Source organism: Lissotriton vulgaris, chromosome 4_1 (genome assembly GCF_964263255.1).
Source record: "Lissotriton vulgaris chromosome 4_1, aLisVul1.2, whole genome shotgun sequence".
Taxonomy (NCBI): domain Eukaryota; kingdom Metazoa; phylum Chordata; class Amphibia; order Caudata; family Salamandridae; genus Lissotriton; species Lissotriton vulgaris.
In genome coordinates, this window is record NC_141691.1 from 1,101,915,244 (window position 1) to 1,101,939,565 (window position 24,322).

General features: G+C 51.5%; 1 protein-coding gene across 6 annotated transcripts in view; it reads left to right on the forward strand.

Annotated features, from left to right (window-relative positions):
• Nucleotides 1-24,322, forward strand: part of ELP2 (elongator acetyltransferase complex subunit 2) — a 1,268,509-nt gene that overhangs the window by 814,791 nt on the left and 429,396 nt on the right. For all 6 annotated transcript variants that reach the window (XM_086965323.1, XM_086965328.1, XM_086965324.1 and 3 more), the window contains exon 15: nt 1,561-1,630. In XM_086965323.1, coding sequence (XP_086821449.1) covers nt 1,561-1,630 — 70 coding nt within the window. The remainder of the gene's footprint in view (nt 1-1,560; nt 1,631-24,322) is intronic.

Below are 24,322 nucleotides of genomic sequence, written 5' to 3' on the forward strand. Positions count from 1 at the left end.
GAAATGTGTCGGCGTCACACGTGTTGCGTGACGCTTGGCAGAACTGGTTCAGGAATCCCAGCGGCCTAGGTACAGCGGGAGGTCCCCGATGACAGTTGGGACCCCCGCTTCCCCCAGTGCACACAGGCCAGTCCCCGTGCTCCGATGCCGGGAGCGCTAGGCTTCTCTTCCGCCACGGCTGCACCACGCGGCGGGCCACAGCATGATCCGGGCCCCCGGGGAGATCCCCCTCGGCTGCGCTGATCCCCTGGTCCGGGGGCGTGCAGGCTCCGCCTCCGCTCCGGCGCAGGGAGACGCCGCAGCCTCCGAGATCTTCTGCCAGAAGACTGCGTGCAGGCCGCAGCACCGGCCTCGCGTTGCTGAAGCGCCGGGCGCCCTCAATCAGTCCACTCCACGCCCGCCGTCCACCTCCACAGTAATCTTTTACACCGGAGGAAGCCCCAGGCGAACGAGATTCTGGACCCACAACTTTTCGGGTCCAAGCACACCATGATCTATGTTATAGCTGGATGTTTGAGCTGGGCCGTCCGGGAGCTCACGTCTGACGGCCATGTTGCTTGGCCACGCCCCAGTTCCCTTTGATCTTTACGTACATAACAGGGGAAGTGAACTAGCATAGTTTTCCCTCTCTCTCCCGTTTGATATTCATCATTAGTGCCATTTAAATGCCCGAAATGCTTTCCACATGCACATTGTACAGTGTGTGTGAACATTTCACAGTTTAAACAAGAGTATGATATCTAGTACCTTTTCAAAGCGGCCTTTGCATTGGAAGGCATTGGAGCAAGGCAACTTTTTGAACGGTCTTGTAAATTATCTTTTTTGGAGGAAGGATGACTAGAGTTGTTACATAGAAGAAATGTGCATGCATCGAGCTTCTTTTAAGTTCACCTCTGTATAAAACCAAGTGTTTGCAGTGCATCCTACTCAACGACAACAAACCTGCTAGTCACACAATCTTTATTGTCTGTAACCAATACGAATTGCATTCAAACACTGTACATCTTTAAAGATGACAGTTGCCATCAATTCATGAATTGCTTGACCCTGTGATCTGACCATTATTCGGTTGGCATTTTAGGGTTGGCAGTGTGGCACTAGGACCGGATGCCCATAATAAGTTGCCATACACATTGATCTGCACATCTGAGTTTCAGCCCTGCGCCATTCAGTAGCTTACTGCAGCTAACCAAATAGGTATTTATTTTAACAAGACGATACATCTTGAGAAAAAGAAAATAAACATGATTCAGCTCACTAGACTTTATACTCAAAATCACTCATGCAAAAACACCACCTCGAAGAGTTGCTCTGGTGTCCTTATCTCTGTCACATGTACATAGGCAAGGCTTTAAGAATTAATTTGTTTGAAATTCAAATGTAAACTCTCCGCTTGAGTCTGTGCAGGGTTAGTTATACTTTTCTATGGTAATCAGACATGTTCTGTGTAATGTCGGCCAAGAGCCAAATGCAAGAGATACACCACACAAGCTCCACTTATCCTGTTGAATATGTTACTAGTGCTCAGTTTTGAACGTTTCTTCTTTTATTTCCCCTCAGCAAATCGTTGATCTTCCAGAAGGTGCCACCGTGCCCGCTTTGGGCTTATCTAACAAAGCTGTATGTGAAGGTAAGATTTATGGGTTTCATGATTTTAATCAAATTGTTTGATTTTGTTGTTTTCTTGTTGTTGCAGTTTTATATAGCGACCCGGAGGGTTTTGAACGCTTTGTATGAACATCAGTTCCATTACACAAGGACACGTTCATTTTTTTGTAGGGGATCCTAAGTGATTTGCCCAGAATCTAAGGATGGTTTTTTTTAGTCTTAATTCTTTATTAATTTTTGAAGAAAAAAAAATACATCCTGTAAGTATTTACTTCATCAGCCACACATTTAGAATACCATATAAGCACCATAACGAGACGTTTACGTGACATGTACCTCTTAAAAGCTGAGAGAAGGATACATTAATATGAATTGGGGGAGGAAATAAAGGGGAAGGAAAGAAAACGAGAGAGGATGAAGAAACCTATAGCCTGACAAACGCTGCAGTAGTAGTGGAACTAGCATTTGCCAGATGTAAATGTAAATGAGAGGTCTTCTAATGTCTTTTGCGTAGCAGCATTGTGCAATGAATTGGAATCTGTATATGCTTCTTGTGTCGCCTATAAATCGGTTGTAGCAACTTGTGACTCTGGGTGAACGCTCTCCATGCTCCTAAGTGTTGCTACTATGCCTAAAGGGGAGGGGGGAGGGAGGAAGGACTAAGTCTCATAAGAAAAGGGAAATGCGATTAACCTCTTTTGCGGGTTTACTACTCAGCATCTGTGCAAGGTGTGGAGTAGTGCATCCGCGTTGCTGCACTGTTGCAGATCCAGGGAGGGAAGGGTATGGGAAGAGAGTGACGGGGAGGGGGCAATGTTGGATAGACGAAAGGCGTGCAGTGGGAGATAAAAAAGATTGCCAGGATACGTATCTGAAGGCGCAAATAGCCTTGAGTGTCAAGCATGTAAGAGGGGCGGTACAGAGCATTCCTAGCATGACCATGTGGGAAAGACACAGGAGGTGGAAGTTAAGGTATATGCAAGACTATACGAATGGTAATGTAGGCAATGTATTCTAAAGCGAGGGGCCACTACTCCTATTTTAGTTTAGAGGACATCAACTGATGTCATTGCCGCTGCTTGATTTGGGTTATCTACTGTGAGATTTTTGTTATTACCGCTCTCCACGCGTAGGGAGGGTGACCACACCTGAAGGAACAGATCTATCTGATCCTGAAGATTGCAAATGACTGCATTCGTAGGAGGCCGTGTGTATCATGGCTACCAACCTTGCCGCCTGCGACGGTGGGTTAGGTGATCTCCACTGTCGCAATATACATATCTTGGCTGTGGCGAATGCTGGGCGCAGGAGGCGATGTTGTGGCTTTGAGAGCTCTTGTGATTGACGTAAATCATGTAAGAGGATAATGGCATATGTAAGTGGGACGTGTAAAGGCATCGTAGAGCGTAGGGTCTGGCCCGCATAGACACAGAAGGGTTGTATAGACGGGCAATCGCATATAATGTGGGTTATGTCGCAGCCAACTTCAGCGTATCTCTAGCAGTTGGCATAAGGAAGTGTGCCCTGTGTGGTTTTGTTGGTGACCAGTGCTAGTCGTGGATGATTTTGAACACACAAAATTTCAATTTTGCCTCTCAGGTGCCTCTAGTTAGGTCGTCTAAGATCTCCATCCACCCATCCTCCTCCTATGAGACTGATAACTGGGTTTGCCATTTGGTGCGGGGATCTCGCAATAGGGGCTGCAGAAATAGGTGGGATGTGAGTACTTTGTATAGGATGGACGTGATCCCCTATTACTTTTCCGAGGTATGCAGGTACGATACTACTGGTGAGGTCTGTAACGACCAAGGTTGTGGCCCTAAGCTTTTCTTCAGGCATTGCCGAAGTTGCATGTATTCCCAGGATTGTTGTGTAGATCGGCTAAATTCCTCTCGCAGTTGAGCGAATGTCTTGAGGCCACCATCATGGAAGAGCTGATCCAAGGTATGAATGCCTGCTGCCTTCCACATGGGTCAGGATATTGTTTGTCTATCAATGCGTATGCTTGCATTTCACCACAGGGGGGTTTTCTCATGGATTCGAGGGTTCGAACCCAGCAGTCGATGCGCCTGTTGCCAGGACCTGCACATGGTGGACAGAATTTGGTTAGTGGGATCTTTATGGATTTTCTCTGTCCCATATAAAGCGGAAAGACCTGCCTCTGTAGATAATAGATGCCTTTCTATATGCACCGATTGCGGCACGTCAGGAGCCATTGATAGCATCTAAGCCATTTAGGATAGCTGTAGTGCTAGGGCATAATGTTCCACTGAGGAAAGGCTCATTCCTCCACAGGAGCAGTGTGCTTTCAGTTTCAGTACTGCTAGGGGGGGTCTCGCTGTGTTCCACACAAAGGATTTTATCTTAGAATCTATTGAGCGCAGCATAGTTAGAGGAATCATAAGGGGTAGCATGCCAAGAATATATATGAAGCGTGGGAGGGTGGCCATTTTTACGGCTCGTACTCTACCCCACATTGAGATCCCCAACGCCTTCCATTTTTCAAAGTTGCGTTGCATCTGGGTGAGGAAGGGGCTTAAGTTATCTACAATCATCCCTTCCGTCCCTTTGTTCACCAGTACACCTAGGTATTTGCGGCGCGAGGGTTGCCAGTGAAATGGAACCTGAGTATGGCCACTTCTGTGGTCCTGTCTGAAATGGGCAGTGCTTCATTTTGTCACAATTAACTTTGTAGTCGGAAAAGGACGAGAACTCATCTATAATTTGAAGCATAGACGGTAGGGAACAGGGTAGATCTGTGAGGGTAAGAAGAATGTAATTCGCTTACAAGTACAGTTTAGATTCTCCTGTTGGGAGGCGTATGCCCATAAAATTGGTAGCTTGAGGTATTGTGGCTGCTAAGGGCTCCACAGCTAGGTGAAAGAGGAGTGGGGCTAAGGGGCACCCCTGTTGCGTTCCCCTGCAGATCAGGAACAGCTCTGACACAAAGCCCCCACAATTTACTTGTGCAGTGGGGTTATCGTATAGCATTCGCATTTTGGCTATAAACTGATACCTCAGTCCAAATCGTTCCAATACTTTAAAAAGGTATTTCCACTCGATGCTATCAAACGCCTTCTCTGCGTCAAGTGACAATGCCAGTGCGTCAGTTTGGAGGCGTTTGGTGGACCATAACGTGTGGGCCAGAGTGCAGAGCTGGTTCCTAGAGGAGCGTCCTGGTACAAAACCCACTTGCGTATGGTGAACCTAGAAGGGTAAGACTTTGCGTACAAGGGAAGCCAGAACATTAGCCAGAATTTTGATATGTTATGTTATGTAAATTAGATTTGTATAGCACGCAGCTGCCCTAGCAAATGGGTGTCCCGGCGCTGCCAGCATCAAAATAACAAACCAGACACCAGGGCAAAATAACGCTGAGAAGAGGGGGGTAGTAAACAGAGCCTAACAAGAGGCGAAGAGGAAGGTTTTAATGGCTTTCCTAAATTCCAACAAGCTTTCCATACTGCAGATCTGAACAGGTAGGGAATTCCACAATCTGGCCGCCAGATAGCGGAAGGACCGGCCCCCGGCACGGAGACGTTTCACTCGAGGGACAGTGACCAAGTGCTGCCCCCGAGAACGCAACTGGCGGGAGGGAGCGTAAGGAGTGAGAAAATTAGCCAATAGGCTGGGCGAGTACAGCTTCAGAATCTTAACAGAGAGACACAATGTCTTAAATTGAATATGTGCAGCCATGGGGAGCCAATGGAGTTTCCTGATAGCACCAGCTGTGGGGTAGGTCCTTGGTAGCCCCAACAAAGCCCTTGCAGCAGCATTTTGAACACGTTGCAACCAAGTTATTTCAGCCTGGTTAGCCCGTGAAAGAATGGAGCTGGCATAATCCAGTCGGGATAAAATAGCTGACTGGACAATCAGCTGGCGTGTCGGAGGATCAGAAAACCTCAAAAGGGACTTAAGGCCACGCTAAAGGCCAAAGCAGGTGCCGGCAATGTTTTTTGTGTGGTCCTGGAAACTGAGGGAGGAATCCATCCATACCCCCAGGTTCTTAACCACTGCCTTGGGTTTAGGGGCAGTGCCCAGGACACTTGGCCGCCAATGCTCAGTCCAGGCGCTCGAGTTCTCCCCTACCAACAGAACCTCGGTTTTGCCGGCATTCAACTGCAGGCAGTTGGTGGTCATCCATTCTGCAGTGGCAGCCAAACCATCTCTGAACCTGGAGACATTCAGAGTGGAGCCTTCCGTCAGGACCACCACCAGCTGCGTGTCATCTGCATAGGAGACCATGGTCAGGTCCCATTGCCTGGCAACTGCAGTCAGAGGCTGAACGTAAAGATTGAAAAGTGAAGGGCTCAGCTCAGAGCCCTGGGGCACCCCCTGATTGATGGAATAAGCCTTCGAGAGAAATGGAGGGGCTGACACATGAAAAATTCTGTTTGTCAAGAATGATCTAAACCATTCCAGGGCCTGGCCGGCCACTCCAACTTCCTCCAGACGCTGTAGCAAGATACCATGCGACACCGTGTCAAAGGTGGCACTGAGATCAAGCAAGATCAGTACCGCCATCTGACCGGAATCAAGAATGGTCTGCAGATGTTCAGTCACAGCCAAAAGAGCCGTCTCAATGCTGTGGCCGGGGCAGAAACCATTTTGGGATGGATCCAGGATGTTATTAGTGCTCAGAAAATTAGTGAGTATGATATTACATGTGCCTCCGTGATCTTAGCCACCCACGGAAGGAGGGATATAGGCCAGAAAGTTTTGAGTTTAGTTGTGTCAAGCGAAGGTTTCTTAAGAATAGGGGATACCCGTGCCTGTTTCCAAGGCACCGGGACCACTGTGGAGAGCGAAGAATTAACGCGATTGGCATAACGGGGCTAGAAAAAGAGGGACTAATTCCCCAAACTGAGCATGTCTTAAAGGATCGGCTGGGGAGCCAGATTTAACTTTCCTACTCAGCCGAATAAAGTCATCCTGGGTGATACTAGGGATAACTAGAAGGGAAGGCAGAGGCAAAGATCTATGAAGAGCTATAGGAAGGGGAGAGGGCCCTTGTGGAAAGGCCCGATAGATGGTGCAAACTTTCTCGACAAAAAAAATGGCTAAATCCTCACACTGCTGTTCGGATGATATGGGAGATTCCAGATTTTTCCTAACACTAAGGTCTTTAAGGATCTTATAAATGCACTTAGCTGGGTTAGGGCTCAGCTTAATTTCGTTGGCATAGTAAGCTGCGCGAACAGTACAGATGGTTTTATGATAGCGCTTGATCTCCCTCAGATAGCAAGTTTTTTCATAGGATCATAGTTTTTCGCTCCAGTCTCTTACAGGCCTTCCGTAGAGTGGACAAGGAATCATTGTACAGGGGCTGGCATCGACCATACGGCCCTTACACCATTTAGCAGGGATAAGAGAATCTAACCCTCGGGTGATCCAGTCACAGAAAGATCTGTAACATGTCTCAGTGTCATCAAGCGATCCTAGAGGATTCGTACTAAGGAACATGTGGAAGTCCTCCAGTCTCAATTTACGCCACGGGCTAAATATCACAATTTAATAGCGATATGGGACGGTAACTGCTGCAAAGTAGGGAGTCCTTCCTAGGTTTGGGTAGCACAGCAATCACAGCTTTATTAGATAAGGGACCCGAAGAAGCCTTACACTCTGCTTCCTGAAACGCAGCCTGGAGGGAGTCAGCCACCCCCTCTCCTGCCCATCGGTAAAACTCAGCCAGAAAGCCATCTTCACCCGGGGACTTTTGATAGGGTAGATTGGCTATTGCATGCAAGATCTACTCTTTGCTGATCTCCCCTTCTAGAAGTTCTCTGTCTTTATCAGAAAGGCAGGGGAGGTTCGCACATTGTAAGGAAGGCATCCAGCTTGTCCCAGTCAGCCTGCGTCCTAGGAGTGTAGAGAGACTTGTAGAACAGGGAAAACTGCCTATTAGCTTGCGCTGCATCTTGCATAAGCTGGCCCATATTGTAGCTTTTGCTACAGACCAAAAGATTTTGCCTTAGTCCACATGCCCTTGATTAGTGGAGATGTAACCCTGAAGGTGAGCTTGCAATTGGGCTTTACCCTTAGGTGTCCTATGGCGCTGGATGTTCATTGGCCAGGGATTACGTCCTAGTCTGGCCAGTTCTACTTCCAGTGACAGGAGGACCGGGGAGTGGTCAGAAAGTGCTGCCTCCAGGATATGGTATTCCTGGACCAGCAGCATCACTATTTAGGAGAACAGAAAGTAGTCTAATCGAGAAAGTGTAGTGGGTAAGAGAGGTAGAAGTATATTCCGCATCTGCCGGATAGCAAAGGTGCCAGTGATCTACCAGACCATTATCTGCCAGTATATCATCCATCTGTCTGCAGCGTTGCTCCTATCTAGGGGACCTGTTTTGTCCAGAACTGGGACTCTTACCAGGTTCCAATTCCCACCAATAAAGTACTGCCAGGCGCCTGTCTCTACTAGGAGACGATTCAATTGAAGAAGGAAAGACTTTTTAACTCCAGTTTGGGCATAAACTGAACTGCTGCAAACATGAGCTTCCCCAATTCGCAGCTTGTCAAAGTCGTATCATCCACCTGGGTCCGTTCAAGTCTTTGACGCTGTAACCGGCAGAGGTATACGGATAAGTATCGCTATCCCACAATTTCAGGAGTGTCTCGCGTCTGGGGCGTCTCCCGTACACTGCTGTGGATCACCTTTCCCACCCAGTCCCTGCGCAATTTGTCAGACTCTGTGGTATTAAGATGGGTTTCCTGGAGTAGTGCTAGATCCACCTATTTTGATTGGAGATCAGAGAGTATTTTTTTCCTTTTAACCCCTTAGCTGCGGCGGCTATTCTGCCACAGCGCTTTTAGCAAAGTTAATACAATTAACACAATGGAGCGGGCGTCTGGGCATCTTCTTTCTTCTCTGCATCCTGATCACATCAAGCTCTGTCTCTGGCTTAGGAGGCTCTGAGTGCAGTTACTACCATGGACATGACCATTTTTTTAAAACAAACTTTATTGGATGTTACATCAAATTCCAGGCATTATCAGTACAATGTAACCTTCATTGATCAGGATCATAATTGACCAAGTCGTTATACAGGTGATGCAGTAGTAGGGAATCGAAATAATGGTCACTATATTTCTCCTAATTTCCCGCCCCTCTCTTAGCACCCCGATACCTACAAGGCACTGAGTGTTTGATTCAGGAGCTGCTGTATGTGTCCTCATTCTTGATTTAAAACACATTTTCCCCAACATCCCAAAACCCTCCCCTCCCTCCAGGCGTGTCACTTGCTTACGGATCTCTAGCTTGTTCCTCCCTTTTACTCCAGATTAGGTTGCACATTGGGACTGAGTCAGCTCATCCGGATCCCTCGGACAATAAGAGCGTCGCCGTGGTGCGTCCGTTATGCACCTCAATGAGGCTCCAATTCCCCGCTCAGGCATCTGTATCCTACCCTACCCCTACCGGGGGGTCCTCTATTGGGTCCTCCTCCCAACATCATCTGGGATCTTAAGTAACACAACTAAAGTTTCCCAGGCCCTTGCTGCGTCTAACGCCCTCTCGCTCCCCGTTCGTTTCGCTATTTGCATGCTGATTACTCCCTCACACTCTGCCCACTTAATCAGTTCTTTCTTTCATCTGGCTGTGCTTGGACCTGGTTTTGCTTTCCAGTGCAGGGTAATGTCCCTTTTGGCTAGGAGTAAGCCCAAGTCTAGGAATTTGCTTGTGACTTTTTTTTAATGTGTGCGGGAAGTAGTGCAACATGTAGTACTTGAAAGATACCTCAACTACCATCAGTGATGTCAGCCAACACCATAACCACCTCCCCCAGAAGTTTCCCAGCAATGGGCAGTCCCAGAACATGTGCCTGAAGTCCACATTTTCTTTAGTACACTTCGGACAATGGGTCGCGAAGTACCTATTAATTTTCTCTGGGGTAAGGTATGCTCTATGTAAAAGTGCACCAATTAGAATCTGCCATTTCTGGTGCACTTCCAAGCCCACTCCATCAGTTCTCCCCAACATTTCTCTGGTATATCTTCTCCTACTCCCACTTTAGGTGCACTTTATGTGCAGTTCTGACAAGGGGGCCTATACAAACAGGTGACCACCTTTACTGTGCCTGCCGCCATCACCACATACTGGTCCCTCAAAGACGTTGGCGGTTCAGTGAGACCCTCCTGTGTTTTCGTATGGCCGCAGTGAGGGCAGAGCGCACTAAGAAGTCCCCCCAAGGTAAGTCATAATGGTCCTGCAGGTCGTTAAATGGGATCATGGCACCCTCTTCGTATGGGTCCCCCATTGTACCAAGCCTTGTTCCCCCCAAACCGTCAATATCTGCCAACTACCCCCATGTTGTTAGGCTTCACACATAAGTATCAGGATTTCTGGAGCATTTTGGCCCTCCGCAGATATCTGTTGCAGCGCCTTGCTGTAGTTAGCTCCATGGGAAGGGCCGGGTTGCGGACTGGAAGCCTCAGAGTAAGTTGGGATAGTAGCCTCAATGTCATCAAATCTTCTCCCATTGCCTCCGTCCCTCTTAGTCGACCCATTTTGTGAGACATTGTAATTGTGTTGAAAGGTAATACGCCTTAAAGTCAGGCACCGCCCATCCTCCTTCCTCTCTTGGCCGCATTAGAAAGTTAAGCGCCACCCTCCATCTACCTGTTCCCTATAGAAACCGAATTATCATTGACCTGAGTTGAGAGAAGTAGCGTGGCGGTATCCAGATTGGCAGGTGCCAAAGTAGTATAATAACATTGGCAGGGTCACCATTTTAGGTAGGTCTACTCGCCCAGCCACCGAGAGTGGTAAACTGCTCCAAAAGTCAAAGTTTCTTTTTTTTCCTGTGATGGCCCTCCATATGTTGCCCTCCAGTAGGTCCCCCTGGGATGATATATTTGGGTGCCCAGGTATGTGAAGCATCTGTCTTCCCACCTCACTTCCTCAGTTTCTCGTGGGCCTGTTCTGCTGCCATTCGTCGGGAATAGGCATGATTTTGCCCAGCTCACCCTTAACCCTGCTACCCTACCTAGGTCCTGGAGTAATTCCTTCGCTCCCCGAAGCGCCTCCCTGAGTCCGCCAAAACATCAAAAGGTCGTTCGCATATACAGCGATGTGGTGGGTCAGACCGTTAACCATAAGGTCTAAATATGGGCGGAAAATTAGTTTCGCTCGCGGAATTTGCGAATTTTTGGCAATTTAGCGATCCGCGAATAGCGCGAAATTTCCCAAAAATCCGCAATTCGCGCGTTGGTGGATTTTTTTTTCTTGTTTGCGCTTCAAAAATACAATCTTGCGCGCGCGGCATTGACTTACCATGATTCTGCGTTCACTGATGAGTTTCCCTCCCTGTTCACGTGCGCTGCGAGATTTTGGTTGCTGGCCAAGCGACGCCGCGATCGCGAACACATCCTTGCGACCCGAAACAGGAAATTGCAAATGCGAACACGTCATTGCGACCCGAAACAGGAAAGTGCGAACGCGAACACGTCATTGCGACCCAAAACAGGAAAAAGGCATCGCGAGCAGGCTGGTTAAGTGGAAACAACATGTTTGCGACTGTTGCGACCGCATGCGCAAGTTCTCTTTCCGAACTGGTGAAAAAATCTCGCAAACTCGCAAAAAAAATTATTCTCAAGCTCGCAAAATTTGGCAGATTTTTGTGAATCACGATTACGAATTTGCGCGAATTCGCGTAGCGCGAATTCGCAAATTCCGCCCATGCTTAATAAGGCCCTGATAGTGTTGTTCTTTTGCATCTCTTACGACAAGCTGCTCTATCGCCAGGGCGAACAGTAGGGGAGAGAGGGGACAGCCCTGCCTCTTACCCTGCCCCACACTACAGGCCTTGGATATTAGTCCACCCGTTTTTACTCTAGCAGTGGAGCCGTAGTATAGGAGAGCAGTCCAGTCCACAAACTTGTCTCCCAGCCCAAACTTCCTCATCACAAGGAACAGATACGGCCACTCTAGGCTATCAAACGCATTTTCTATGTCCATTGCAAAAATTGTTGCCAAGTCTTTCCTGTAGGAGTCTGCCCCCAGCACTCGCAGAAGGTGACAGATGTTCAGCGCTGTGTTTCTGGTAAGAATAAACCCTGATTGATCCGTATGGGTTAGTGTTGTCATATGCGAGAGTAACCAGTAGCTAGTATACGACTAAGTATTTTGTAGCCTAGATTGAGCATGGAGAGCGGGCGGTAGGCCACTCTGTCCCATGGCTGTTTCCCCGGTTTAAGCAAGGGTATGATAATCGCCTTTCTGGTCGAGACGGGAAGGTGCCCTAATTGTCTTGCAGCATTATATAGCTGTACCAGCATGGCAGCTTGGAGATCAATTTATTTTTAGGTAAAATTCAATTGGTAGGCCTTCTATTCTTGGAGTTTTGTGTCTAGCCATGTTCCTAATGGTCCCTCTCACTTCTCTAATTTCCACATTGTGAGAAGTTGGCCTGGCATATGCTGTCCACTATGCTAGTGGGCACCTTGCACCAATCCAAACGACCCTTATTGGTGGTAGGTTTAAGACAACCTTTATAGTAAGCTATCCTAGTGGTAGCCGTGGAGAGCAGCCTTCAGGCTAAGTCTTGAAGGAATTTAAAGTAGCTTGTTTTACCAGTCTATAATCTCATGAATGACCAAATGAAAGGAGAACCACACCAGGTATATATACAAATATATGTATTTATTCTAAACACACCCCTCTAGTCTCATTATGAGGTTAGAGGAAAAAGTACAATACAGGAACTTAATTAGCACACAGTAAATTAGCACAGTATACGTTTTGCCCTCGGGCCTCACAAATCATATACTAAGAAAGTGATATAAGAACCACGAGGAGCACAGAGACAAGGCCTAGGGCCTGTAGAACCGTTGGGGCAACCAGAAACCACCCAAGGAAGGGACGCAGGAGACCCACAGGGGACGCGTGCAGTGTCTAAACACAGCCGCGAATCACCATTGACTTCTATGGAGAAAGTTGTGGTTAGATTTTTAAAGGTAAGGACACGTAGGAGTGGACTAAGAACAAACCCCTTCAGTACTGGACACTTCGAGAGTCAAGACCCACAGGAGCACCGAAGTACTCGTGTTACCTCATCCAGGGAAGTTTATTGCATAGGTGTCTTTTCATGTCGGGTTTCGTCGTCGTTTCTATTGGAGAGCTGCAAAGAAGTGCTGCAGGTGACCAGATGAAAAGTGACCGGATGGATCCAAGGGTGGATCGGAGATCTGAAGAACCTGAAAGCAGAGGGGACAGAGTCTGGGTCACTAGCCAGTGACCAGGAAGGCAACAAGAAGATGCCAGCCGATGTCTGGTGATTTCAGGTGATGTAGGTGAAGCTTGACTCTTCAGCCACGAGGACCATGAGACATCGACGACAACCAGGAGCTGGATTTGAGCTGCCTACGTCGGATGTCGAGTGCTGCAGCGTCGGTATCCGGTTTGGACCCAACAAGCCTTGGCAACAGCAACCCAAGCAAGATGTAAAGATTGGCTTCGGTGCAGATGAGCAAGGTCCGAGGGACTCACCCTTTAGAGGAGAGTCAGAGCACGTCTGGAGCAACCCAGAAAGCCCAAGAAACAAAGGATTTACCTTTGTGGGGACCCTCCAGTCAACGGACCAGGGATCGTGAAGGAGCCTCGAGCATAAATGCCAAAAGCGGGCCCACGGAACACTCGTTGAGTGTAGGCCCACAATCTTCGGTGCAAATGGTGCTCAGGGCTTGGACTACAAGCAGCCCAATGCACAACTTCGGGAAAGCTCGGGAAGTAGGTGCACATGCAAATATGCACGGTGTCCAGGAGTTCCGGCCCGCGTCTCTCGTGATAGCTACAGGTCTCAGCTTTGCTGGGGACTCGTGACGGCTTCGGAGATGTCTGGAAGTCCGTGTCCAGTGTCGCAGATTCCTCGGGATCTGGTGGGAGCCTCGAAAATGCAGACCGACAAGATGCTTCATTGGTGCCCGTTTGAACAGCTGAGTCACTCCTTGACCCCAAGGGAGATTTCTTCAGTCTTCTAGTCGAAATAGAATGTCGAAGGTCCAAGATATATGTTGCAGAGTTTCGTCCAGGATAATCTAAAGTCCTAGGGACTGGGTTCCTATACTTATACTAAGTTTAGGGGTTCGACTAACTCTTAGATCCCACCTATGGAAGGATCTGGGGTTTGGGTGATTACACCCCTTCCCCTTTGTCCAATTTCACGCCAGAACTGGGGCTGAGTGCCCCAGCAACCAGTTTGAACCGGGGTATGCACAGGGACTCCTTGTGTGCCCCAGGTAGTGTCTGAAAAGCATTCTCTGAATGCACCCATCCTGCCTCAATACACTAAAGCCTCTCTGGGGAGGTGGTTACACTTCCTGGACAGGAAACCTATTGTCCAGACCTCCTCTGCCGGAGTTTCGTCCTACAGCAAGAGGTTGGACTTGTGTCTGTGGCAGCAGCATCCATTTTGTGATGCTGGGGCTCTGTTTAACTTTTACCGGTTAGACCAGTGTGTACATGTCTTCTCCCTCTAGTAGGGTGGAATGCTACCTCCCGTCGCCAGAACTGAAAGGGGGGGGGGGGGTAGTATTCCAAAGTGTTTGACACCAAACACGAAATGTTTTGATGCAGCCATTCCAAAGTTGGCATTAACCGCAAGGTTATAATGCACTTAAGAGTATATGGTATGGCTGTATCACAAAAGCTATAAGGAAGGGATTCTGAAAGCTGCAGAGGGGCTCAGCTCATGCTAGGGCACTGTCTCACACAAAACCAAGCACTCTGCCTTTGGGATTGTCAAGGCCTGCCATAGGAGTGACTTATAGGTTTATATGTGTCTGTTTTAAAAGGTAGATATTGGAATATTATATCTCAATAAGGGGTACAAGTACCACCTTACCCCGGCTGCAGTAACAGACCTGTGGTGCCATTTTGAAAGGCTTCCCAGGGGAGGCATAATGCATGCTTCAGCCCCTGGTAGGCCTCTGGTGTTCCTATGCCCTTGGTACCTAAGGTACCATATACTAGGGACTCACAAGGGTAACCCAGTAACCAATCTGGAGTGTACCTAATGTACATGCAATCAATTTAGTGAGAGAACAGCTAGGCTGGGGTCTTGGTTAGCAGGGCCCCAGCCAGACTAAAGTTGAAAAACCAGTGAAACACAGCAAAAAGTGGGGGTAACTATAGTAAGCAGATCCTACTCTCCTACACACATCGCGAGCCAGTGCGCCTGCGAGTTGTCGTCTAGCGCTGGTAATTCCACATCTCCCATGAACCTATTCAGTGTAGTATTCTAGGAACAAGTCATTGATGCCTCGCTGGTCATATCGCGCTTCGTCATCCTGCCCTCTAATCTCTTAAATGACCGTACCTCTCCTAGCTGGATTGGCCAACCAGGCCAGTAGTGCCCCCGATTTATCCCTCTCTGAATGGGCACAAGGTCAAGTATTTTTTGTAGTCAAAGCAGCGAAGGCGTTCCACCTGCACTGCTACCGCTTCTCTAGCCTCCAAGAGCTCCACCTGCCTCTCAGCATTCTCGGGTCTATCTTGTTCTATTTCCCTTAAGCACTGGTCCGCTCTCTGTTCGTCTTGGAGGAGTACCTTCCGTGTTCCCATAATATCTGATATACAGCGCCCTATGATGATTATTTTAAACGCATCCCACTCTACTCTTAAGTCTGTAGCCGTACCAGCATTGTCCTGGAAATATTGGCCAATGGCCGTAGCTATTGTGTCATGGAACATCTGGTCTTCCAAGGCGTCATGCCTCAAACGCCAAGTGAGTATTCTGGTCCTTGCTTGTGTCCATTTCAGACTCATCAGCTCTGGATTATTGTCCGATATCGTCCGAGTGAGGTATTCACTGCTGCGTACCCCTTGATGCACATCAAGGGAGCACAGTATGGAATCTAGCCGTACATGTAACTCATGCAGTGCTGAGAAGATGGATTAATCACGGGTTCCGCGGTGTTGGGCTCTCCAAGAATCCACTAAACCCCACCTCTGTTGCCAATTCTGCTGTGCTTCTGCAATTTTTTTTTGTAAAACTTTTATTTTTGTTGAAGGAGGAAAAAAGAGAGAAGGAGAGAGAAAAGAGAGAAAGAAAGAAATCATCAGCGACAATCCTGCACTGTCCCTCACACAGGAGGTAATCATAATGGGTAGGACACACAACATTGCTATCAACAGATTGCACATCATACAAATCAAAGGCCAACACTGGAGGTCCCCATGCAGTCCCAGCAAAGTCCGAAGAGAGAAGCGTAAAGCGAAGGCTAGGCATTGCAGTGCAATCCTACAGGAGAATAGGCTACAGCAACCATCGTAGCCAATAGCGCAGTGCGTGCGTCCGCCGCAAATGCTGCGGGGTGTTACTCATGATAATAGAGAACAAGGAACAAAAACCCCCACTCCCCCCTCCCCCCAGTGGTGGTGACAGCATTCATCCCATCAGGCAAACCAAAAAACAACACTCAGATTTGGAATAGGTGGAGGCCTCGAAACGTCGTCAAACAGACAGCGGACGGGAGTCCCCTAGAAAGGAAACGCACCAAGGGTCCCCAGTGTTACATAAAGTTCTTAAAGTTACCCAGGAAGATGTCTGCCACTCGCTCCATGCTCAGCAGCTTCCATAACCGCGCATGCCATAGGGAGATCGCCGGAGCCTCCAATTTCTTCCACGCTGCCGCCAAGGTGAGTTAAGCAGCACCGAGACACAACCATAGAATTTGTTTATCCGCTCGGGTCTGGTGTTCGAGCGCAGGGTCTCGAAGACCCAGGAGAGCGAAGGCCATGGAGTCAGTGATAGGGTAACCTAGTATGTCCTTGATGTGGGACAAGATCTCCTCCCAATATGGTCGGATAATCGGGCAATCCCACCAGATGTGGCAGAAATCCCCGAGCAGGCCGCAGCCCCTCCAGCATCTGTCAGAAACAGCTGGGAAGATGCAATGGAGGCGGGCGGGATGCAGATACCAATCCATGAGAGTCTTAAGGTGGACCTCCCGGAGCTCCACGGAATGGTTATGTGCCGCAATGTCCCGCCATACACCCGACCACTCAGCATCCGAGATGTCTCTACCCAGGAGGTCCTCCCAGGTACTCATATAACGGGGTCGAGGCGCCACCGCGGAAGTGAGCAGGAGATTATAGAGGAATGAGATGACTCCCTTCATAGAGGAGGTGCGCAAAAGGAAGGCCTCAAAGATGGAGGGGGGGGTCTCATGGCCGCTTCATGGACCGCAGGGGACGTAGCCCAGTGAAGCATCTGAACGTGGCGGAAGCACTCGGATCGGGGCACTTCATAGTCGCGCACACAATTATCAAAGGTGAGAGTGACGTGGCCATGAAACAGATGTGTGAGAGCGTGACAGCCACCCTCCCGCCAGACATCAAAGGGTCCTTCGTGCAGCGCCGGTGGGAAGCCCGGATTAAAATGTATTAGAGTGAAAGGAGAGGGGAACGTTGTCCAGCGGTCATCACCAGTCACCGTGTCCCAAACCTTTAAGGTAGTGCTAGTGGGTGTACTAATGTACGCGTTCCTGGGCCTGTCGTGTTTGGGCTTCCACGCCAAATCCCAAATCGAGCGACCCGCCACACACCTGTCCATGTGCAGCCAGTGCTTTTCCGAGAGTTGCTGGGACCATTCCACCAGGACCCGCAACTGCGCCACCTTGTAATATAGGTGCATGTCAGGGAGGCCTACTCCTCCGTCCTTCCGCGGTCGTCGGAGAGTGGCAAAGGAGAGTCGTGCCCTACCTCCCTGCCAGACAAACCGCAGTATCTGGGTCTTAAGAAGACGGAAGAAATCAGCCTCAAGCGGTATAGGGAAGGCCTGGAAAAGATACAAGAACTTTGGTAAAAGAACCATTTTTAGTGCATGGATCCTACCGAGCCAAGAGATGTACTTCGGCTTCCAGCGGTCCAGCTCTACACGAGTCTGCGCGAGCAGCGGGGGAAAATTAGCGGCGTAAAGCCGCCCAATCGAGGGAGTCAGCCGGACCCCAAGGTACAGGAGAGATCGAGAAGCCCATGCCAAGGGCGTTAAGGGCCGTAGTTGATCCACCCCGGCCTTGGAGAGAGTTAGGTTAAGGATAAAGGATTTATCATAATTGACCTTGAAGCCGGCCACGCCCTCGAAACGCAGCAAGATTTGCTGGACGGGCGGGAGGGAACGGGCCGGGTCCTCGATGGAAAGGAGGACGTCATCCGCAAATAAGGTGATCTTATGCTGCTCCCCGGAAAAGGGAAGGCCCCGTATCTCTTCCTGTTCCCGAATTGCCAACGCCAGCGGTTCGATACTGAGGGCGAAAAGCAAAGGGGAGAGGGGACAGCCCTGTCTGGTGCCCCTCGAGTGTGAAAAAAAGGCCGAGAGGTGACCGTTCACCGCAACTCTTGAGCGAAGGTCGCTGTAGTTTGCTCTCACCATCGAGATAAATTTTGCAGAAAAACCGAAGGCCTCCAATGTGTGAAATAGAAATCCCCAGTCCACCCGATCGAAGGCCTTTTCAGCATCAAGGCCCACCAGGATCGCCGGGATCCGGAATCTGCGTGCCTTCTCAATTAGATGGATGATCCTCCTCGTGTTATCATGGGTCTGGCGCCCTTTAATAAAGCCAGATTGATCGGGGTGAATGAGAGCCGGGATCAGGTCCTGGAGCCTCCCCGCAATGATAGAAGAGTACAGTTTGGCGTCAATGTTGAGGAGGGAAATCGGCCGGTAGGAGGAGCACTTGGACTGGTCCTTCCCTGGTTTTGGAATAATGGAGATCACAGCTTCGGCCATGGAGCCTGTTGTCTCTCCAGTGTCCGCCATGGTGTTAAAGAGGGATACCAGATAGTCACTGATCTCAGACGCAAAGGTCTGATAAAAAAGTGTGGTGTAGCCATCCGGCCAAGGGGCCTTGTGGGGCTTCAATTTGGCAATAGCAGCCAGCACCTCCTCCCTAGTGAACGGGGCATCCAACAATCCATTCCACTCCGTGGTGACACGGGGCAGCGGAAGCTCCCCCAAATAGGTCCACTGGGCACCAGGGTCAGAGGGCTCCCCCCTGTAGAGAGCTTCATAGAAACGGCCAAAAAGCCCGGCCTTAGCCTCATCACGGTGGTGCAAGACTCCTGTCGGGTCCAGAATCCCCCCTACGTATTCTCGCTCACGCTTGTCTCGAAGTTGGCGAGCCAAATGTCTCCCCACCTTATTCCCCTGGGCGTAGGAGAGGCGGCGAAGTCTCAAGAGAGTGAACTCTGCCCTGTTATTATAATGGGCTCTAAGCTTCCCCCTAACCGCCGTGAGAGGGCGAAGGGTTAGTCTACAGGGGTTTTGCTTATGTTTCTGTTCCAGAATGGAAAGTTCGCTCTCCAAATCCTCACGTTCTTTCCGGCGTAGCCTGTTAAGTTGGGCGTTAAGGGCCAAGCAGGTGCCTCTCGTGGAGGCCTTAAAGGCGTCCCAGGTGGTAAACACCGATGCATCAGACACGGGATTAGGATCGAAAAATTCCCGTTTGGACTTGCGCAGCTCCCTACAAGAGGTGTCATCCCGAACAAGCGGGGCCGGGAAGTACCATTTGCGGAGGCCATCCCCCCTCGCTGCCCAATGGAGGCCAATCACCAGCAAGCTATGGTCAGAAACCGAGAGCGGGAACACACGCGCGTCGCGAACATCTCCTCTGAGGGACTGGCTCAAAAAAATGTGATCCAGGCGGGAATAAGTGTGGTGGACGTGGGAAAAGAAGGTGTAGTCTCGGAAGAGAGGATGGAAGGAGCGCCACCCGTCTACTAGCCCCAGGTCCCCCACCCGCCGTTGAGTAGCAGCGGAGAATACCCCAGTGTCCGCTCTCTGACTGTGTGAGCTATCTACCTCCTTGCACCAAACCAAGTTAAAATCACCCAGCACAAAGAGGGCACCTTCCACAAAATCCTCTACTTTCCCCAGCAGGTCCTGCAAAACGCTATTCTGGCCCACGTTCGGCGCATACACCACCACAAAGGAGCACATCCTATTAAATAACAGCCCCTTGACCATCAGCCAACGCCCCTCCTTGTCGCTGCGCACATCTAAGGGCTGAAAATGGAGAGTAGATCGGAAGAGAAGGGCAACCCCCCTATGCTTCGAGGTGGCCGAGGATCTATATATAAGGGGATAGTTTTTATGTTTGAGGCGCAATTCATCCTTGCGCGCTAGGTGAGTCTCCTGGAGACCCACCACATCCAAATGATGGTCATGCACATATTTCCAGATTTTCTGACGCTTTTGCGGTGAGTTCATACCTTTCACATTCCACGTGCTCACACTAAGTACCATGGTCGTAAGTAAACCTCCTCCCTTGCTGCGCACATCCTGCTAAAGAAAAACCACCAATCCCCCCCCTCGACTGGTCTCGCCCCCCAATAAACAACAGCAGCCCAACAACATACACCCGTCCACATGCATCCAGCTAGGTCACCACCACCGTCCTCCCATTCCCCAACAACCCCCCTCCCCGCAGGATCCCACCCAACCAACAGTACGCCCCCCCCCCCCGATCCCCGACAACCTCTTGCAGAACAACAAAACAGAGGGAAACACAGGGGGGAGGCATGAGAAGAGCCCCCCAAACATGTTAAAGCAGTCGACAGTTCCAGAACATAGGAAGAATCGGGCTGCCGTGGGGAACAGGGGCCCGGGGGATAGTCAGTGATCCCCCAGATGACCATACCGGGGTGTCTTCCCATAAAGTACATAAGTACCCACGGTACCTGATCCGAAGGTGTCCCTCCGACACAAACCATGCATTCGACCAAGGTCAGGCCGCTCCGGAGCCGCCCTGTGATGAATCCACCGTGACCGTGGTCACGGACGCGACTGCAGCCCCCGCTCTTGTTGACTAGCCGCAGGATCCGGCCTCCTCAATGCGGTTGCGCTGCCCACTCGGTGCCAGGAGGAAGAGCGTCTTCTCCGCCTCGACTGGGGGCCTCCACCTCTCGGGGCGGGGGCCTCGTCCCCCAGTCCCAGAAGATCTTTAGCATCCTGTAAGGATCGAAGCTGGACTAACCTATTTTGCCATCTGAAGATGATCCGGAAGGGGTGACCCCAAGAGTGGGCCACGTTTTGATCGCGAAGGAAGGAGGTAACTGGTCGAAACTCGCGCCGTTTCTGAAGGGTCGAGGCCGCCAAGTCATGAAAGAGCTGAGGGCGGTGGTTCCAAAACTGCAACTTAGGAAGCCCCCGTGCCTTCTTAAGGATGCGTTCTTTCAACTGAAAGTCGTGGATACAAACGAGGATGTCAGGAGGCGGAGCCCCACCGCTTCTAGGCAGGCCCACCCTATGGACTCTATCCATGCGAATTTCGTGAAGGTCCTCCTCTCCCTAGATCTGCAAGAAGAGGGACTCCACATAGCCCCGCAAGTCTCCAGCCTCCCCATCCCAGGGCACCGCTCGGATGCGGATGTTATTCCGGCGGGATCTATTTTCCAGGTCTTCCGCATGGGCCTGGAGGTCCAGGTTATGTTCCGTGAGACGGATCACGTCCTGCTGGAGCTGGTGTACTTCGTCAGCCACCCCCAAGTCGTGGTCCTCCAATGTGGCCACCCGTTCGCCAATGTCATCCACATCTCTCCTTACCTCACGGAGGTCCGAGGCGAGTTGGGAGCGGAGCTCCGAAATGTCTTCCTTGATGGCGGAAAAGAGCTCCAGCATGAAGGCTTTGGTGGCAGGCGCTTCATCGTCCCTTGGTTTAGGCAAGGTGCTGGAACCGGGCGACGCCGGTTGCTGGGAACTCCTCGGAGGGACGTCCTTGCCCGGTTTGTCTTTATGCTGCCTGTTAGCCATGTCTCTCGCTCGGTGAGGTCACCACTCCAGAGGGCGCCGAGGACTGTCCGCTCAGCTTCACTGCGGCGACCCGAGCGGGGCGACCACAGGCGACCAGCCAGCGAGTCACCCCTCCTCGCGGCGGAATCACCCCTCTCCAGACAGCCGCTCGTCTATGAGCACCCGGCAGGCCCGGGTCGGCGTCCCTTGCTGCAAAGACCCCCTCTAGGCCCTCAGCGCTCCAAATGCCAGATGGGTGGGCAAGGTCAAGGTCTCCACGAAGCGGCAAGCAACGGGGTGGACCCACCGCCCGCCTCGATCCAAGCGCTGGTCACACTCCGTATCTCGGCCACTCCCCGCCCCGCAGGGTAGTTCAGATAAGCCAGGGGGGTCGCTCAAGGTGTCTCACCCTGCAGTTCACTGGTGCCCTTCCGTGCAGGCGAGGCTCATGGTTGAATGCCGGGGCCTCGGGTGTGCCAGGTCTATACCCTCAGTAGGCCCCCCTCCAGGTCCAGCAGTCCACAGGACCCCCCACCTCTCACTGAGGGTGTGCCCGTCGCTGTATGCCACTCACCGTGAGGAGCCCTCCAAAGAAGTCAGGATCCAGTGCTGGAGGCCGCCCCGAGGGTCCGAGGGAAACCGCAGGAAAACCGCAAGCCCGCGATCCCCGGGCTCGATTTCTGCGGCAGTGGCTCCCGTGCCGCAGGCCTACACAGGACCCAGGGGAGCCGCCTCAACGTTGTTGGGGAGAATCCCTGGTCCGGAGCAGTCCGCTGTGTGTCTTGAGGTGGGTGCAGTCAGGAGAGCCGGACCCCGAGCTCCGTGGGCCCAGACTAGTGCCTCCGCCCAGCAGTGAAGGCCGCGGATCCCCGGGCTAAATTTCCGCGACCGCGGGCCGCCAGGTAATCACCTCTTTTCCCGCTGCCCGGTACGCCCAGCGGAAGACCGGCTGCACCGCTGGAATTGGCTCCACGAGAGCGTCTGGGGTCCGTCGCCAGCCCGCCTGGGCAGAGAGCAGGTCGTAGGCTCCGGTGGGCACAACGCACGGCACCCCAGGCTGGAGCACCGCGCGAGACCGGCAAAGGCTCCGTAGACACTGTCCGTCCGCCTCTCTCCGTCGCTGACGCTCCAGGAGTCCCCGAATGCAGCACCGGGGGTCCGGAGGATAGAAGCGGAAGGGGGGTACAAGGTCCAGCGGTCCGGAGGGGTGCAATACAAGGCTTTACAGGGTCCGGCGTCGGAGGGACTTAGAAACACGTCCTACTCCGCCGCCATCTTGGCCACGCCCCCGCTTCTGCTATTTTATGTGTGGGCTCATGAGGGAGTGGAGGATGAGAACTGTAAAGGGCAACATCTGCTACACAATTAAAGTTGCCCCCGGGGGGCGGAGCTAGCCGGCGTCGATGGCGGGCGCGTGAGCTCTCGGCTCCTCGCCTTAGCCCCGAAATAATCCTGATAACTTATCCTAAAAAGTGTCCTATATGCCATAGTGGGCTCTCCTACACCCGCCGACACCCCTAGATTCTTTTGGGGGCCTTTTTGGACATTGGCTGGTGAGCCTCTCCGAGTTGTGTGAAGAGCGGCTCCTTGCGACTCGGCCGATGAGGACTGGGCCTGAAGCTGCGTGCTATCCTGGAGAGGTGGCCGAGTGACGTCGCCTGACGTGCAGCCTCAGAGTCGGGAGAGGACGGACTGATCTCCGGTCGGACTAACACTTGGATTTTTCCCTTGCCGGAGCGTCCCCCCCCTTTGTCTGCGATTGCCCCACATCAGCATGACTTGTCCTCCCAAGCGGAGGGCCACCGGCAGAGAGGACACTGAGCACCCGAACCACGAGGTGGAGCGGTCGCCATATCGGTGCGATCACTGGTTCGGATCCCCACTGCGGCGACCTGCTATCCCCGTGCCCCCACGCCACGGTGGTGCGACGTTGACTGGTGCTGGCGATGTAGACCTAATAATACCCTGTGTCTAGCGAGCGTGGGTTTTGCCGAAGTGATTGGAGGCGGTTCGTCCGCCATAACGGACGCCATTTTGGCTGCATCGGGCCTGTGGCTCAGACTTCGTATCTAGTGGCAGTGGATCGCTGGCTGGTGTATCTCCTGTATTGCCCCTGCGGCCTGCTGATTGCGAGGCGCCTCTTTGTTCTGGGTCCCACCGCAACAGGGGCAGAAGATGGGGAAAAACGACGCTGCCCAGACAAAGCTCTCCTTTGAACGGCGCCGACCGAAAGGGCCTGATGCGACGGCCCCGGAGTCATCCCCGAAGGGGGCCACTGCGACCGCCCCAGCTTCCACGGAGCTCCGGGACATGCTGGCCGCCATGGAAAAGGGCATCCAGGACAGCATTGCGTCTGTGGGCACTAAGATAGACGCTCTGTCATACCGCATGGACCGCATGGCGGAGCGAGTGGATAAACACGCGGAGCGCCTGGACATGGCGGAACGTCGACTCACCGAAGCCGAAGAAGCCCAGACCGAGTGGGACAAAGATAGAAAGCAGTTTGATAGACTTTTGCAAGTTATTCGTGATAAAACGGAGGACTTGGAGGCGCGCTCACGCAGATCCAACATCCGTATTACAGGCGTGGCGGAAACAACGCAAACTGGGAAGATGGAACTCTTCGTAGAAAAATTGCTGAAGCTGCTACTCGGGGAGGAGGCTTTTTCCCCCATGTTCATAGTGGAACGGGCCCACCGCACGTTGGGCCCACAACCGCAGCCGGGCGCGCCGCCTCGCCCCATTATCGCGAAGCTCCTTAATTACCGCGACAGGGACACTGCTTTGCGCTTGGCGAGGGAGAAGGGCAAGCTTCAACATGAGGGTATGGACATTTCCCTCTACCCGGACTTTACGGCCAAAGTGCAGGAGGAGAGACGACAGTTCGCGCCGTATAAAAAACAACTGCGTACTCTGGGCCTTGACTACGCGATGCTGTACCCTGCCAAGCTTCGCATTAACACAGGAGGGCGATCGTATTTCTT